The 14,239-nt window shown below is 30.5% G+C and overlaps 1 protein-coding gene across 2 annotated transcripts; it reads left to right on the top strand.

Moving 5' to 3' along the window:
- Nucleotides 1-10,890: 10,890 nt before the first annotated feature.
- Nucleotides 10,891-12,899, top strand: LOC144568472 (uncharacterized). Of its 2 annotated transcripts, none has more exons than XM_078318831.1 (2): nt 10,891-11,136; nt 11,368-12,899. In XM_078318831.1, exon 2 carries the CDS (start codon nt 11,585-11,587, stop codon nt 12,497-12,499), a length of 915 nt encoding a protein of 304 aa, XP_078174957.1. In that variant the 5' UTR covers nt 10,891-11,136; nt 11,368-11,584; the 3' UTR covers nt 12,500-12,899. The 2 variants fall into 2 exon arrangements, with proteins under 2 accessions (XP_078174957.1, XP_078174958.1); XM_078318832.1 differs by having other exon boundaries at nt 10,891-11,164.
- The last annotated feature ends 1,340 nt before the right edge of the window (nt 12,900-14,239 follow it).

The following is a 14,239-nucleotide window of genomic DNA, read 5'->3' as shown; positions in this document are numbered from 1 at the left end:
ATGGCGTGGATCATGATAATATTAAATCGAATTATTATGTGGATAAAGGTTATCTGCTAAGCAAAGGTGATCGGATAATAAAATGCCATGAACCAATTAGAAAAATTAAAAGATATAGTTTGAATGTTTGACATTTCACACACAGATTTAGGCAAAGGTGGTCTGAGACAAGTCAGACAACATACTTACAAAAATGACCAAAAAGCACAACAGTCGCAATTTAAATCTGTACATATCGAATTAAATTAAGTAGAACTAAAATATAAATTGACAGATTAAATTTTAGAATACAGAACTTATATCTTCTGCGCATCATTAATAGCAACAAACGAATGCTCTGACGATGTTAATTATTTAGTAGACATCAAAAACTAATTGAAGACAAAATGCTCATCATGACAAGCGCTCTTATATATTTTTCATATACCGAGCAAAGACTTCCGATTTTTTTCGTGTATGTAATTAAAAAGTAAATAAATTTAACATGATATTATGATGAAATGAGCGTCAAAAGTCTTCAAATTATCTAAAGTGAGCATGCATTAGGTTGTCTTAATCAACTTTACAAGGTATCCTTTTTCAAGTATCAATATTAATATTCCTATGTATTATATTAAGATGTTTCAAATAGTAAAGATGCATTGATACTCTTTGTTTCTCATTTTTTAAAGTGCAAACATTTATTCAATCCATTCAATTTTATCTGCATATCAAAATCTGGTTAAAATGTGATTTATTTTTATTTTTTAGTTTTTAGAGATGAAATCATTTCACGATCCATATCATTTAAAATAATAGTTTTTGTATCTATCAAAAAATAGTTGGAAAATTCTAAAAACCATAAAATTAACAAAATTTTGATATGCCAACATTTAGCAACTCGATTTGGTACTTCCGACATCAAAATATAAAGTAAAAAATGCCAACAATTTAGTTTTCAAATTACCATAACAAAACTCTATCATTGTTTAATTTTGAAATACATGGATATGTCAACTATTTATTTTTTATTTTCTACATGACCATGTTAAAAACTATATATTAAATCTCTCTCTCAATCGTGGGTTCATGGCACCAAGCACTTGTAGCCTTTTATAATTGCACTAAAACACTTGCTCGTGTCAATAATTTTTATATATCATTTATCAAGTGATGAGCTAGCTAGCAAAAATATGAAATGGCTAACCAACTAAAAAGAAAATGTTTGATCAAGATTTTTATTGGTCTTTCTGCCTTATTGTTAGAAAACCAATGGACGTGACAGAAAATGGATGCATCACTTGGTCAAAATAAATACTCTTTATTATTATATAATGACAAATTGATGATTAACAAATTGTTCATGTTAACTTGAATCATTTTAATCAATTAATGCGTTTTCGTTATTTGTTGTCATTAGATTCATGTTAATGGACCCTCTATAATATTGTCTGCTCATCTCTCCAGTATCTTGTGTAGTCTATAATTTGAATAGTATGTGCTCTTTTTATATGAAAAGAGATGCGTTGAAATCGTGATAATCTATATGTCAAAAGTCAAAACTTATGAAATAAAATTATAGATATAAATTTCTGTAATACTGTAGATTTTGTGCAATTTGAAAATTGCTTGGTTACTGTAAGTAGGGCTGTAAACAAATCAAACTGAATCGAACTTACCTAAGTTTGAGTTTGAGTTTGAATAAGATTCAAATCTAACTGGTTTGATTTGTTTCAAAACGAACTAATTTCGAATTGAATTAATTGCGAACTATAATTTTTTCGAATCAAAGTCAATTGAATTGTGAACTACAAATTTTTTTGACAGCCTTAGTTATACCAATAGTTTTTGCATTAAATTTCTTCACGTGGAACAAAATTCACACGATTTTCTTTTACCTTTCACGAATTCACACTAATGGATTATGAGTCAGTTCAAAAAATTAAATTTTTACCTTTTACGCTGCTGGATTGATTAAAATCACAGCTTGGACCTATTCAAATGGAACTTATTTCATTGTTAATTTGTTATGCTGCTAAAACAATATAATAGTTACCATTATATTAACAATTTTGAACTGTGATATAAGTTTGGTTCCTGTATTATTAAATATTAATGGTTGAATCCATTAGTTGCATTATTTGAGATTCGAACCTAAATAGTTCGCGAATCAATTTCGAACGAATTATATCCAGTTTGAGTTTGATTTGAATAAGATTCGAACCGAACTGGTTTGCTTTGTTTTAGAATAAACTAATTTCGAATCGAATTAAACTCAAATCAAACTCAAATCAAATCACAAACTACGAATTTTTTTGCCACTCCTAACTGTAACCATAGATAGAAATCCCACTAATATATTCTTAATTTCTCGACAGAGTAACACAATACATTCTCAATCTTCTCAAGTTTGATATTTGACTTATATTATCTAAACCATAGAGAATATTTGTAATTTTTATTTCTTAATTTGTTTAGATAAATATCTCATCGAATGTCGTAGTTGTTAAATAAATTTGTGGTTGCTGTAACATATCATGTGATAGATAATACATGTCTAAAAACTTAGAAATATGATTAAAAAATTTAGTAATGTTGGGGTTAAACACCCAACTGTTTTACTGTTCCCACACAGATATGATAATTTTGTGTCTATAAATAAAATATAGCCAAAATAACACTACCAAATCAATTTTTTATACGGTAAAAAATTCAAAATATAAAATTTTAATGTCCGGTCTAGATTATTAAAATTTGTTATCATTTTCAAAGTCCAGCCTTAATCATTATTTAATTTAAGTACGTAATTTGAAAATATTGTCATTATTATGAAATAAAAACCGTACTTTAAAATTTTGATCCTTGAAATTTTTTTAATTAAAAAAAAATATATTATTAGAAAGTATTTATTCAGCAATTTTGTATTTTCCTTGAGAACAACATATTGGCAATGGACTTCTCCAATTTTAGAGGACTGGAGATGATAGCACTACATCTGAGAACGGAAAATGACAAAATGCAAAAATTAGCAACTGTTTAGTAACTTACGCTTCTTCTTCTTTTTTTTTCTTTTTTTTTTTAGTTGTGTAACTTATGTTTATCCTGCTCCAGTGGTGGTGGCTATTAGCTGTAAATATAAACAAGTGAACAAAAGAAAAGAAAAGGAAAAAATAAAATAAAATAACATTCATGTAGTAGTAATACACTAGTAGCAATATTTGTTATCTTTTGATAACTTCCCCTAAAAAATATTCAATCACACACATGTTAACATTTTGTGTGATAACCATTTGCCACCAAACTACTTGTATGCATATATGCCAACTCAACTTGTCAAGCCTATGATGGAAGTCATGAAAATGGAAAATCTGACTAAAATAAAATTAGAAAAAGGTTCTTAACAGAGTAAAGATAATTTTGTGGACCACTTTCCTATTGGATGCCATAGATAAAACAATATTTTGGTGGGTATGTTTGCAAAAAATCTATTATCCATTTACTTTAGTAACTACTACTTATTACTAAATAGTAGCCGTTGAAGGGTTAAAAGCAGAAACGCTTGACCCGTTAGGCCGTTACCTCTTTACGCAGATTAATGCTTAATTAGTTACCATCTTCAACCCCTGTCAAAATTTACGACTTTTTACCTAATGTGCTAAACTAATAAAAGAAATTAATTGAACAGCTCCACGTTTGCTTTTAGTAAATCTTGGTATCTATTTGACAGGTGTAAGTGCTCTGTTGTAATTTCCTGCAAAAAATTAACATGTCTGGGCACGACCTTAGACAGCCCACGCGCCAATCGCACGACTACACCACATTAGGTGGGGCTCAGAAAGAAAAAAATAATGGACAGTTCATGTTTTTTTTTTTTAAAGTAAAAAAAAAAAAAAAATTCATGTTTTGAGCGTGCAGCCGTGCACCACACTGTATTTTACTCATAGATACGGTCCACCGATTTTTTTATTTATATCCAAAAATAATATAAAATTTTAAAAAATAATCAAACCGCTACTGTATTTTCAAACCTACTAAAATCGGAATTTTTTTTTCCGGTTTTAGCACCAATTACCGGAAATTTTTTTCCGAAAATTAATATCTAAAACCGGAAATGAGATTTTCCAATTTTTTTATTTTTTTTATAAAACTCATTTACATATATACATATATTATATTATATATACATATACATATATTATAAAAAAATGAGTTTATAAAAAAAACAACGTTTATAAATAAAATACCGATCGTTGTATGCCTACCGTTGAACGAAAATTTAAACTGAATTTCTGAGGCACTAAACGACGTTTTTTTTTAAATTCTGATGCTTCGGATGCAACGATGCCCGGGTATCCCCCTGTGCAAAATCAGATTCGTCTCGTCCCCCCCCCCTTTCCGAAAAGTGGTCATATGCCCAAATCTGACTTTCCTAGCCAAAGTTATAGCTGTTTAAAGTTTTTTCGAAAGCTGAACTTTGGAAATTCATAAATAACTGTAGAAAAATCCAAATAAATTGAAATTTGTGTCAATTCTGTGTGTTTTTTAATGTTCTACGTGTTGGTGTAATCACTTTTGCAGTTTGGTCCTTGTATCAGTTTATATTTTCTGATTTACCAGCAGAGGTCAAATTTGATATATGTATACATATATTATACATATAAATTTTTTCTTTATATCCAATTTTTTTTTTAATTTCCGGTACACCAATTACCGGAAAAATTTAGTGCCTCAAAAATTCAGTTTAAGTTTTCTTTCAACGGTAGGCATACAACGATTAGTATTTTGTTTATAAACGTCGTTTGGGTTTTTTATTTTATAAACTCATTTTTTTATAATATATGTATATGTATATGTGTAAATGAGTTTTTTTTTTTAAAAAATTGGAAAATCTTATTTCCGGAAAATTTTTTTCCGGTTTTCGGACTAAAAACCGAAAAAAAATATTTCTGGAATTGGATACCGGAATTTTTTTTTCCGGTTTTAGACATTAATTTCCTGTAATTGATGCTAAAACCGGAAAAAAAATTTCCGGTTTGAGTAGTTTTGGAAATACAGCACTGGTTTGATTATTTTTTTAATTTTATATTTTTTTTGGATATAAATAAAAAAATCAGTACGGTCCATACGGACATCAGTGCTTATATGGAGTGGAGACTCTAGTTTGATAATTAATTTATATTTTAGAAGATTCGAATAGGACTAGAGTATGTTAATTTTATATTTCAATGAATAAGCTAAATAATAAACTAATAGTGCGCGTAATAGTCATTATTATTATTATTATTATTATTATTATTATTATTATTATTATTATTATTATTATTATTATTATTGTTGTTGTTGTTGTTGTTTTATATTATGTTGTGGTGTTTATTAATTATTAATTTTAGCATTTAACATTATTTTGTATTATTATATCACAATTATTATAACTACTTATAACAGCCATTATTATTCGCAATAATTATTACTTATTATTTTAATCATTATTGATTATGTTGGTTACAACATTATTGTTATGAGTTGGACTAATGCACTTTATGAAGTCAATCTGAACTATTTAACATAATTTTCATATTTAAATATGCTGATCAAATTTATATTTAAAAAAAATTACAATATTTTTAAATTGGTAGAATATCATTGTTATTTTATGAACTACAATTTCATGAATCGATAAATTTCCAGCCTATCTACATAGTAAAGGAAGTCTAAACAAAATGTAAAATTTGATCTCCACTCACATTGTACTATGAAAATTGTGTTTAAGGATTCAGATCAACTATTTAAATTTTAAAAATAAAGATGTAGCAGGATGTAAATATTGTTTTTACTTTATGAAGTACATTAGCCCAATTCTATTATTATTGCTATTATCGATTTTTATTCCCATTAGTGATATTCTTATTATCAGTAATTTTCAGTATTATTTTCTTAAAGTTGTCATCGTCGTGCCTTTCAGTGGCGGAACTAAGTACAAGCAAAGGGGGGCCAGGCACCCTCCAACTTATCGGAAGTTGCTTATTCGGGTGGTTATTTTTATATGATTTTTTACCGATGCATACCGATTGGCACCCCCCATGCGGTTGTTCTTTCGTCTTTCAGCGGCTTGGCCCCCCCCCCCCCCCCCCCAAAATTCAAACCTTTACTACACATTTTACACAATAAGATCGGAAAAAAAAATGTCATGTTATGTTATTTAAGTATTGAAATGTTTTATTTATAGTTTACACTTTAAGTTTTTATAAAATAAATCAGTATTATCACGTTAAACTTTAAAATTGCTTAATGATAATCTTATCGCTAAATGTCTCTAAATGTTGTTCAAATATATAATTAATCCTAAGTTATTTATGTTTAGACATATAATTTATAAACAATTTTATTTTAACAGATTCTATCCAAACTTGTACGAAATATAAACTATGTATTAACAAACATGGATGATGCAAGTTACAAAATATTTATCATAAATAATATAAAATTAGAAAGGATGAGGCTAAATCTTTTGTAATAATTAGCAAGCATCCGATAAAAAATTTATTAAGGACCTGAATGTATTTCCTTGAATGCAGATGGATTGATTCAGTGCACATTTCATTAAATTAAATTGGGTGCTCTTGGCACATTTTTTATATGGCTATCTTAAAATTTAAAATAGTTGACGCTTTAATAATTATTTGTGTGATTAATTTTTCATTGCAATACCGTGAATTAGAGCCTTTTGCGCTCTAATTAAATTATCAATGACCATTGGATACTGATTGTGTCGCTTGAGTAGTGCCCATTGTTCTTGTTGAACGGGCGTGAGCCGCGTCTAATTTCTCGCTTACCCTCTCGCATTGGTTAATGTATCCTTTCCTTTCGAGGTTGGTATTATCCACTGGATCACTATCCTCTTTCAAATTACATGAGCGTGTTGATTACGATCCGCATGATATATTTTTCAAGAATTTGCTCCTGCAACAATGGTGATTTGATTTCAATCTGTGTGACATATTCAAGCCTAATCTTCCTCTAACTTTCTAGGTAAATATTTTAAAAAAAAACTATATTTTTTAATTGTTTATTGATTATAAATGTATTTGTTGTCAGATTTAGGGCATGCGTTTTATGAGCTTGGATTTTTTTATAGTTGTTTCATTTCATTTAAATTTTTTGACATATGCTAAAGTGATGTTTGAAATCAAAATTTCAAATTTCAAACAATTTGTATGTCACATAATCCAAGAATGTTGGAGAGAAAAATGAGATCTATGGCATAATTTATCGTTTATCGAACTTCTTAAATAGTTTTAATTTTTTGGTATGTTTGGATGGTATGAGAATAGTGTTATTCTAAATCAAGTGCATTCAAACAACTACACTTGCTATTCTGAATAAACAAAACAACGCTATTCTGTTGTTCCAACAAAAAGTAGAAATAGCGACTGTTACAAAGAGTGCATCCAAACAACATTTTAGCTATTCCGAATTGTTTGAGTTAGCACTATTCTCTTACCATGCTATTCTCAAATAGTAGCTATTCTCACTATTCTAGAGTGCATCCAAACGCACTTAGTCTGCATTTAAAAATTCATGATGTATAATCAAACGAAGTTTAAATTGTATGATTTTTTTATATGTGTACTATTAATTTATACTTAGACGATATATTCATAATTTACCGATATTTTTATTTATACCATTTCAAAAAAAAAAAACCAAAACACCTTAAATTATGAGAAATTCTACATCTATCTGGGCCGCTAAGTCAATATGCGATTCCATTTTTAAAAGTCGCAGATTGATTTAGATACTCCTAAAAACCTAAATGTATATAAATGTTACAGTGCATTTTGGGAGGGCCGCCAAGCCAATATGTGGCCTTACAGGAATGGAGGCGCAGATTGACTTGACGGCCCAGGTAGTTGTGGAATTCTTCCAAAATCAAAGTGTTTTGATTTTTGTTTTGATTTTATTATTATAGTATAAATAAAAATTCGGAAATAGCTAGATATCATCTTTCATATTGTATTGGCATGTTGATTTTGATCCGTTTGACATATATTTGAAGGATTTGCGCTTGCAACACTGACGATTTGATTTGAATCTGAGTCAATTCTTCCTCGAGCATTCTAGGTAAATATTTTTTTAGAAGAAACTAGTTCTTTAATTTTTTTTTTTTTGTTGATTAGAGATCTTACTTGTTAGAGCATGAGGTTATGAGCTTCGATCTCTTGATAGTTATTTAATTACATTTTTTTATTTCATTTCAAAATTTTGATAAGTGCAAAAGCAAGGTTTGAAATCAAAATCTGGAATGGCACAAAGTTCAAGAATGTAAAACAATGAGATATAGTACGTAATTTTTCGTTTATAGAAATACTAAATAATTTTTAATAGTTCGTATATTAACAGTTCTTGATATATTATCAATTGATAGTTAAATTGTACAATTTTTTATATGGGTACTATTGAATATCTTGAACAGTGAATTTTTTCATGTATTATTATTTTTAAATAAAAAAAAGTTTCAACCTCTTCATATTTTTTTTTTGAAATTAACGTTTTAAATTTATTCTTGAAATCCAATTTGATAAATTTTAAAATTAAGCTCGTAAATTACTTCAATGAATTTTAAATTCGGGATAGCTTTTCTTCATGAAGTTATTTCGAGAACAACTCGGTATATATAATGTGTAAGGGAAATAATAGGTAAAAGAATAACATGAGATGTTGACACACAAAATATAAATGTAACTATAATAATAGCGGTGATAATTAAAATACAAATAATACTAATAACAAAAACAAAAACAACAACAATTATGATAGTGGCGATTATAAAACCAATTAGATTATCAAACCCCACAATTTAGCATAAGCATAAGCATGAAATTGTAAAAGAAAAAAAAATAATAATATACTCAAACCCCACAATTTACCCGACTCAGGTTAATAATCAGGGACCGAGTTAAAAAAATTATGATGAGGCACAATAATATAATTATATTTAATTTTAAGTATCCTTTTATAAAAAAAAAATATGTGAGAAAAGCATAGAAAGATAGAAATATTTTGATAAACAACTCAGAGTGAAGCTCGATTTTATAGTTTTTTAATCTTAAATACATTCTTATAATTTCTTCTGAGAAAAAACATAAAATTAGAAGTATATTTTTTAAACTCGGAATCATGTCATATAATAATCTAGAGCTGCCAATGAGGCGAGTCGAGTCCGAGTAAGAGGTAATTCGGATTCAACTTATAAGTCAATCGAGTCGAGTTGACTTGAGTTGATGATTCAGAATCGAGTTTGAAAATCTAACTCGGAATCAACTCATGAGCAACTTAACTGGTGACTTGTGAGCCAACTCCCTTATCTGATAGCTCCATTTTAACAATTCCATTTGAGTTACGTACTAATAAATTTAAACTGCTTTATCTGATTTTAATCTATCTAAATTATTCATTTTTTATTAACTGGTTAAGTATTTTTATCAATTAAATTCAATATCAATCAAATTGCACTAGCTACTTTTTATTCAAGTAGGGTACATAGAAGGGGTGAAAAGAAGAGAATAGACAAATAGAATTGTACTGAGAAAAAAAGTTAGAATACAGTTTAAAACGATCAAGTGGGACTAGAGAATTAGTAATTAGGGTTTGATCTGAGTCATGAGTTGAATCCGAATCGAGTTAGAGACAACTCAAATTCGACTCATGAATCAATCGAGTCAGTCAGCTCCAATCAGAACCGATTTGAGTCAGAATTAACTCGAGTTATTAGTGAGTTGAATCTGAATTGATTCCGAACGAGTTCCGAGTCATGAGCTTTTTGTACACCCCTATAATAATCCTATTCTCCCTCTCTAGAGTTAATATTTAAACCATTAATCTCGTTTTTGTCGTACTTGATTTTCAATTTTGAAATATTCTCAAAACCTACGGAGGCTCATATTATAATCAGTGTGTTTTAACTTTTAAATATCAGTCTTGAAAATATTAATAAACCCATATATTGTAAATTAAGAACATCTTTACACTTTCATTTTTTTATTCTTCTTGAAATATACCAGAATTTTCTACTCTATCAAGCTATTTAGCTATCTTGTTGAGGCAATTTAAAACTGTATTAAAAATGTGACTTATTTATATTAATCAAACAACCCCAGTTTATCATACCATAGAATTCTCAAAATCAGGCTTTAAATATATACCAACAATTTAATAAAAGACACAACAAGATCAATAACGCTTTGTACATACAATTTGGAAACCATTAAATAAGTTTTTCATGATAGGAGAAAACATATTTTTAGTCAAAATTTTGATAATAAAATGATCTAACAAAACGAAGATGCATTGTTTGATATCACCCCAAAATTTTCAAATAAAAGAAAATTATAGTAATGCTATCTGGTTCAGGGTTTCTATTTTGCCTATTGGTAGCAAGGAAACAAATCCCACAAATTGATTAATTTTGATTTTTCTTTCTAGAGTCATAGATTTTCTTAGTCATAGATTTCATATCAATCTGATAGTTCTTTTTTCCTTAAAAAGGTTAATTGCCTACCTAATCAAGGCAAATAAAAAAGTATAAAGAAAAGAAAAGAAAAACAACCTAATTAGAGTTCACCAGCCCGATTGTACCGCGCAAAAACATGAGAATAGAAAATTGGAATTATAAAATTCTTAATTTAATTTTTATACTATGACATGTGACACGTCCGTGCAAGTTCGCATTTAGTACGTACAGCACGTTTTCTACTGATTTAAGCGGGGACCAATTTTGATAATTACCTTTAGACAGGGGCTAAATGCCTAAATTTATATATAAATTCTATCTTGCACTGCTAAGCGGGGTAAACTTGGTATCATCATATTAGATTAGATTAGAATAGATTAGATTAGAAGCTTTAAATACTGCCTACCAAGACTACTCTTCCATTTTCCATTTTACCTGCGCTTGGGGTTTTAGAGAGAGAGGTTGAAGAAGAAGAGAGAAAGCGAAGGAAACAAATCGCCAAATTTCACCAAAAGAGATTTTATGTCTACTAGCCTCATCGTCTGCCTGGTCGTGATCGCCTTCTTCTTTCTCTCCTCCTCTTTCACCTCCACCTCGCGGCGCATGCAACTGAGCTCCTACTGTAGCAAGTCCAGTTCGATGCGCAGGTATCCATTCCCCCCCATTTAGAGAGAGGTTTGGCGATTTTTTCCATCCAGTTCTTCAGATCTGTTGATTGGTGGTCTGATTTTGTTTTCGTGCTTGTAGTGTGTCATTTTGATCTGTGTAGTTAGTTGATGAACAGATCAATCTCTAAAACCGATGCAAGAAACATTGATTTATTGTATATTTCATGATATGCAATACTAAGATGGATTTTTTTGGGTGTAAATTTACAGGGACGGATTCGGAGTAAAATATTCAGGGTTTCTTCATATACAAAGTCCGACGAATTTTTCTAATATCTTCCTAATAAACTCCCTCACCTGAGCTCCCAATTGGACTTCCCAATCCTCCCAAAGAATTTTGTTTTTCTTTTCCTGTTTGAACTTTTTTTTTAATTCAATTTTGGTAAGAAAGAGGAGAAATTTTGTAGAGATAGAAAGAACTTAAGAAATGACGGTGCCTAAGAAAGCAAACCTTGACACAATGAAGTCTGTGAATTCCCGAGTGGCGATCAAACGGCTGCGCATATTCTTTGAAGATCCCGATGCAACCGACACCAGTGACAATGAACTGGAGAACTCCAGACGGAAACTCTACCAGAAGGAGATTATTGTGGACCCGGCTTACTATACCACTCGGGCTAAAACCACCCTACCAAAGAAGAAACCCACTCTAGCTAAAGCCTCTACTGGTCCCGCCTCAGCCCCCTTTGTTCCTGGTGCACTGCGTGTCAGACCCACCAAGTACAAGGGGGTGCGCCTCCGCAGGTGGGGCAGATGGGCGGCTGAAATCCGCAACCCGTTTACTGCAACACGCAATTGGCTTGGCACTTTTAATACGGCTGAAGAGGCCAAGGCTGCATACGACTCTGCTGCGGCTTCTTTTGCGGCTGAGAAGGAGAGACTTAAATCAGCCAATGTCAACTCCATTACCCCTCTCAAGCAAGGTGCTATCAAGCCGGCTGCTGTGAAGAAGCAGGGTTCAGTGAAAGTGGGTCTGAGCAAGAGGAAGAAACCCAAGGAGGCTAGTTCTCCAGTTTGCTCTTCCAGTTCAACAATGACAGAATTGGAATCAAGAGCGGAAGCGGAATCCAAGGCTGAAAATGAAGTAAAATCTGAAATGCAAGTCAAACCAGTGCCGGTTGAAAGAGATAGAATCGAGTACATGAGCATTGCAGATATGTTTAACCAGCAGCAAGAGCCGATTCCAGAGTTTGACGGGTTGTTCAGTTTACCTTCGGTGGACTGTGGACTGGGGGGGATTGATGAAATGGAGTTCCCTCAGATTGTTGAGGAACTAGATGATTGGACCGAGGAAGATTTCGGGGTCGATAACTGGTTGAACTTCGAAATTGCAGGCCATTAAATATATCTATCTATTAATTATTATTCATATTAGTAAAAACCCCTTGAAAAACTGGTATTTTAAATAGTTATAGTTCGCAGGGGTAATCATGGTAATATAGGGTAATCCGGTAAACTGGTGTGCATTCATCAGTGGGGTTGGAGATTTCTAGGGTTTTTCCAGGCTGTATTGCCTGCCTGAAAGGTCTCCTTTTTGCAGAATCCTCACACTGGTACTATACCAGGTTTACCATCCAGATAATAATAATAAATTGATTTCTGTGGTTGATACTATAAAACCTTTGTTGTAGTGTTAAACCATAGTTTACCTGTTATGATTATATTTGTATTAAACAAAATTTTTGTGTGTTATTATGAGTTTAACTGTTCAAGTGATTGTATGTTTTCGATTTTGGGTTACATGCTGGTGCTATTGCTTTTATAATTCACCCATTTAAACATGTCGTTTTATCCATGGCTTTTGCTCATTGTCTCATTCACTTGTTGAGATTATGATACAATGTTTCTAAGTTAAGGCAACACATTTAATAAGTGTATATTATCATTGTTGATTGAAACTATGATTATATTAGCATGGAGGTGCACTTGTGGACTGACAAAAGAGGGTCCAGTTGGTTCTCCTTTTGACGCTTATTTGTTTGTTCTGGGGAAGATATGTAATTTAGCCCCTGTTTTAATTTCGATGTGTTACTGGGTCTGTAACTTTTTTTATCCCTGTATTTACTCGTTTTATCACCCAACTAAATTGAAGTGCTTATCTAACTTAATCAGCTCATGAAAATAAACAATAACTTAGTTTATCACGGAACAAAAATAGACAATCTATTTGAGACCTAGTAATTCTTTTTTAAAGCAATTCAATTTGTAAAATGCTGTTAACTTGATTTCGTTCTAAACAAACCTTTTCAATAGTTATTTTACATTATAATACGCATTTAAAAAACATGTTTTTAGATAGGTAGATTTCAAGGTTCTCGGATGTAAAAGATATCTATTTTTTGAAGACTCTTTTCCCGAATTTTTATACGGTTGTTTTTAGGATGAATTGTATATCTAGTGACTAGATATGTACAAAAAGAAAATATGAAAATATAAAATGTGTCACATTGGTATGTTCCGACGTGAATAATTACCTGTTATTATGCGAAAAGCAATTTAGCAATTTTTAAAATAAATATGAATATGAATTATTCTGTCTTGTCTGTGGAATTTGGTGACATTAGTCAGAACTTAGTCAAATAGACAATCACTTATTTGATCAATAATGTCGTTAGAAAACTTTTCTAAAAGTTGACTTTTTAAATAAGACTAGCTCATGCATCACTTCTCGGGAATTAAATATAAAAATATATTATATAACAACAAATATTTTATGACTTCAAATAGATTATGTGCAAATTTTGGTGCAATATAAATTAGTTCATCCTCCATTAATATTTTTTTGAAATAGTAAGGATCGAATTTTATCAGCATTAAATCAAACTTAATATGCTCCTACCAAGATAAGTAGAATACGCACACATAATTTTTATTTTCTAAAAGCTATTTTTTTACTGTCTTTATTTTGTTATATATGGATATACCTTTTCTCATTGAAGTTATTTGGTAAGTTCAAATAGATTATGTACAAAATTAAGCCTACGGGCCGTTCGGATGCAAACAATGTCATAGTGAAGAAATGAAAACAAGAGACTACCTTCTATGGGACTGCAGCTTTGCTTTAAGGTTCTGGAAATGGCTT

This window comes from Carex rostrata, chromosome 17, assembly GCF_964058835.1.
Source record: "Carex rostrata chromosome 17, lpCarRost1.2, whole genome shotgun sequence".
Taxonomy (NCBI): Eukaryota; Viridiplantae; Streptophyta; class Magnoliopsida; order Poales; family Cyperaceae; genus Carex; species Carex rostrata.
Note: the sequence above shows the minus strand (reverse complement) of the source record. Positions and strands in the feature narration are given on the sequence as shown.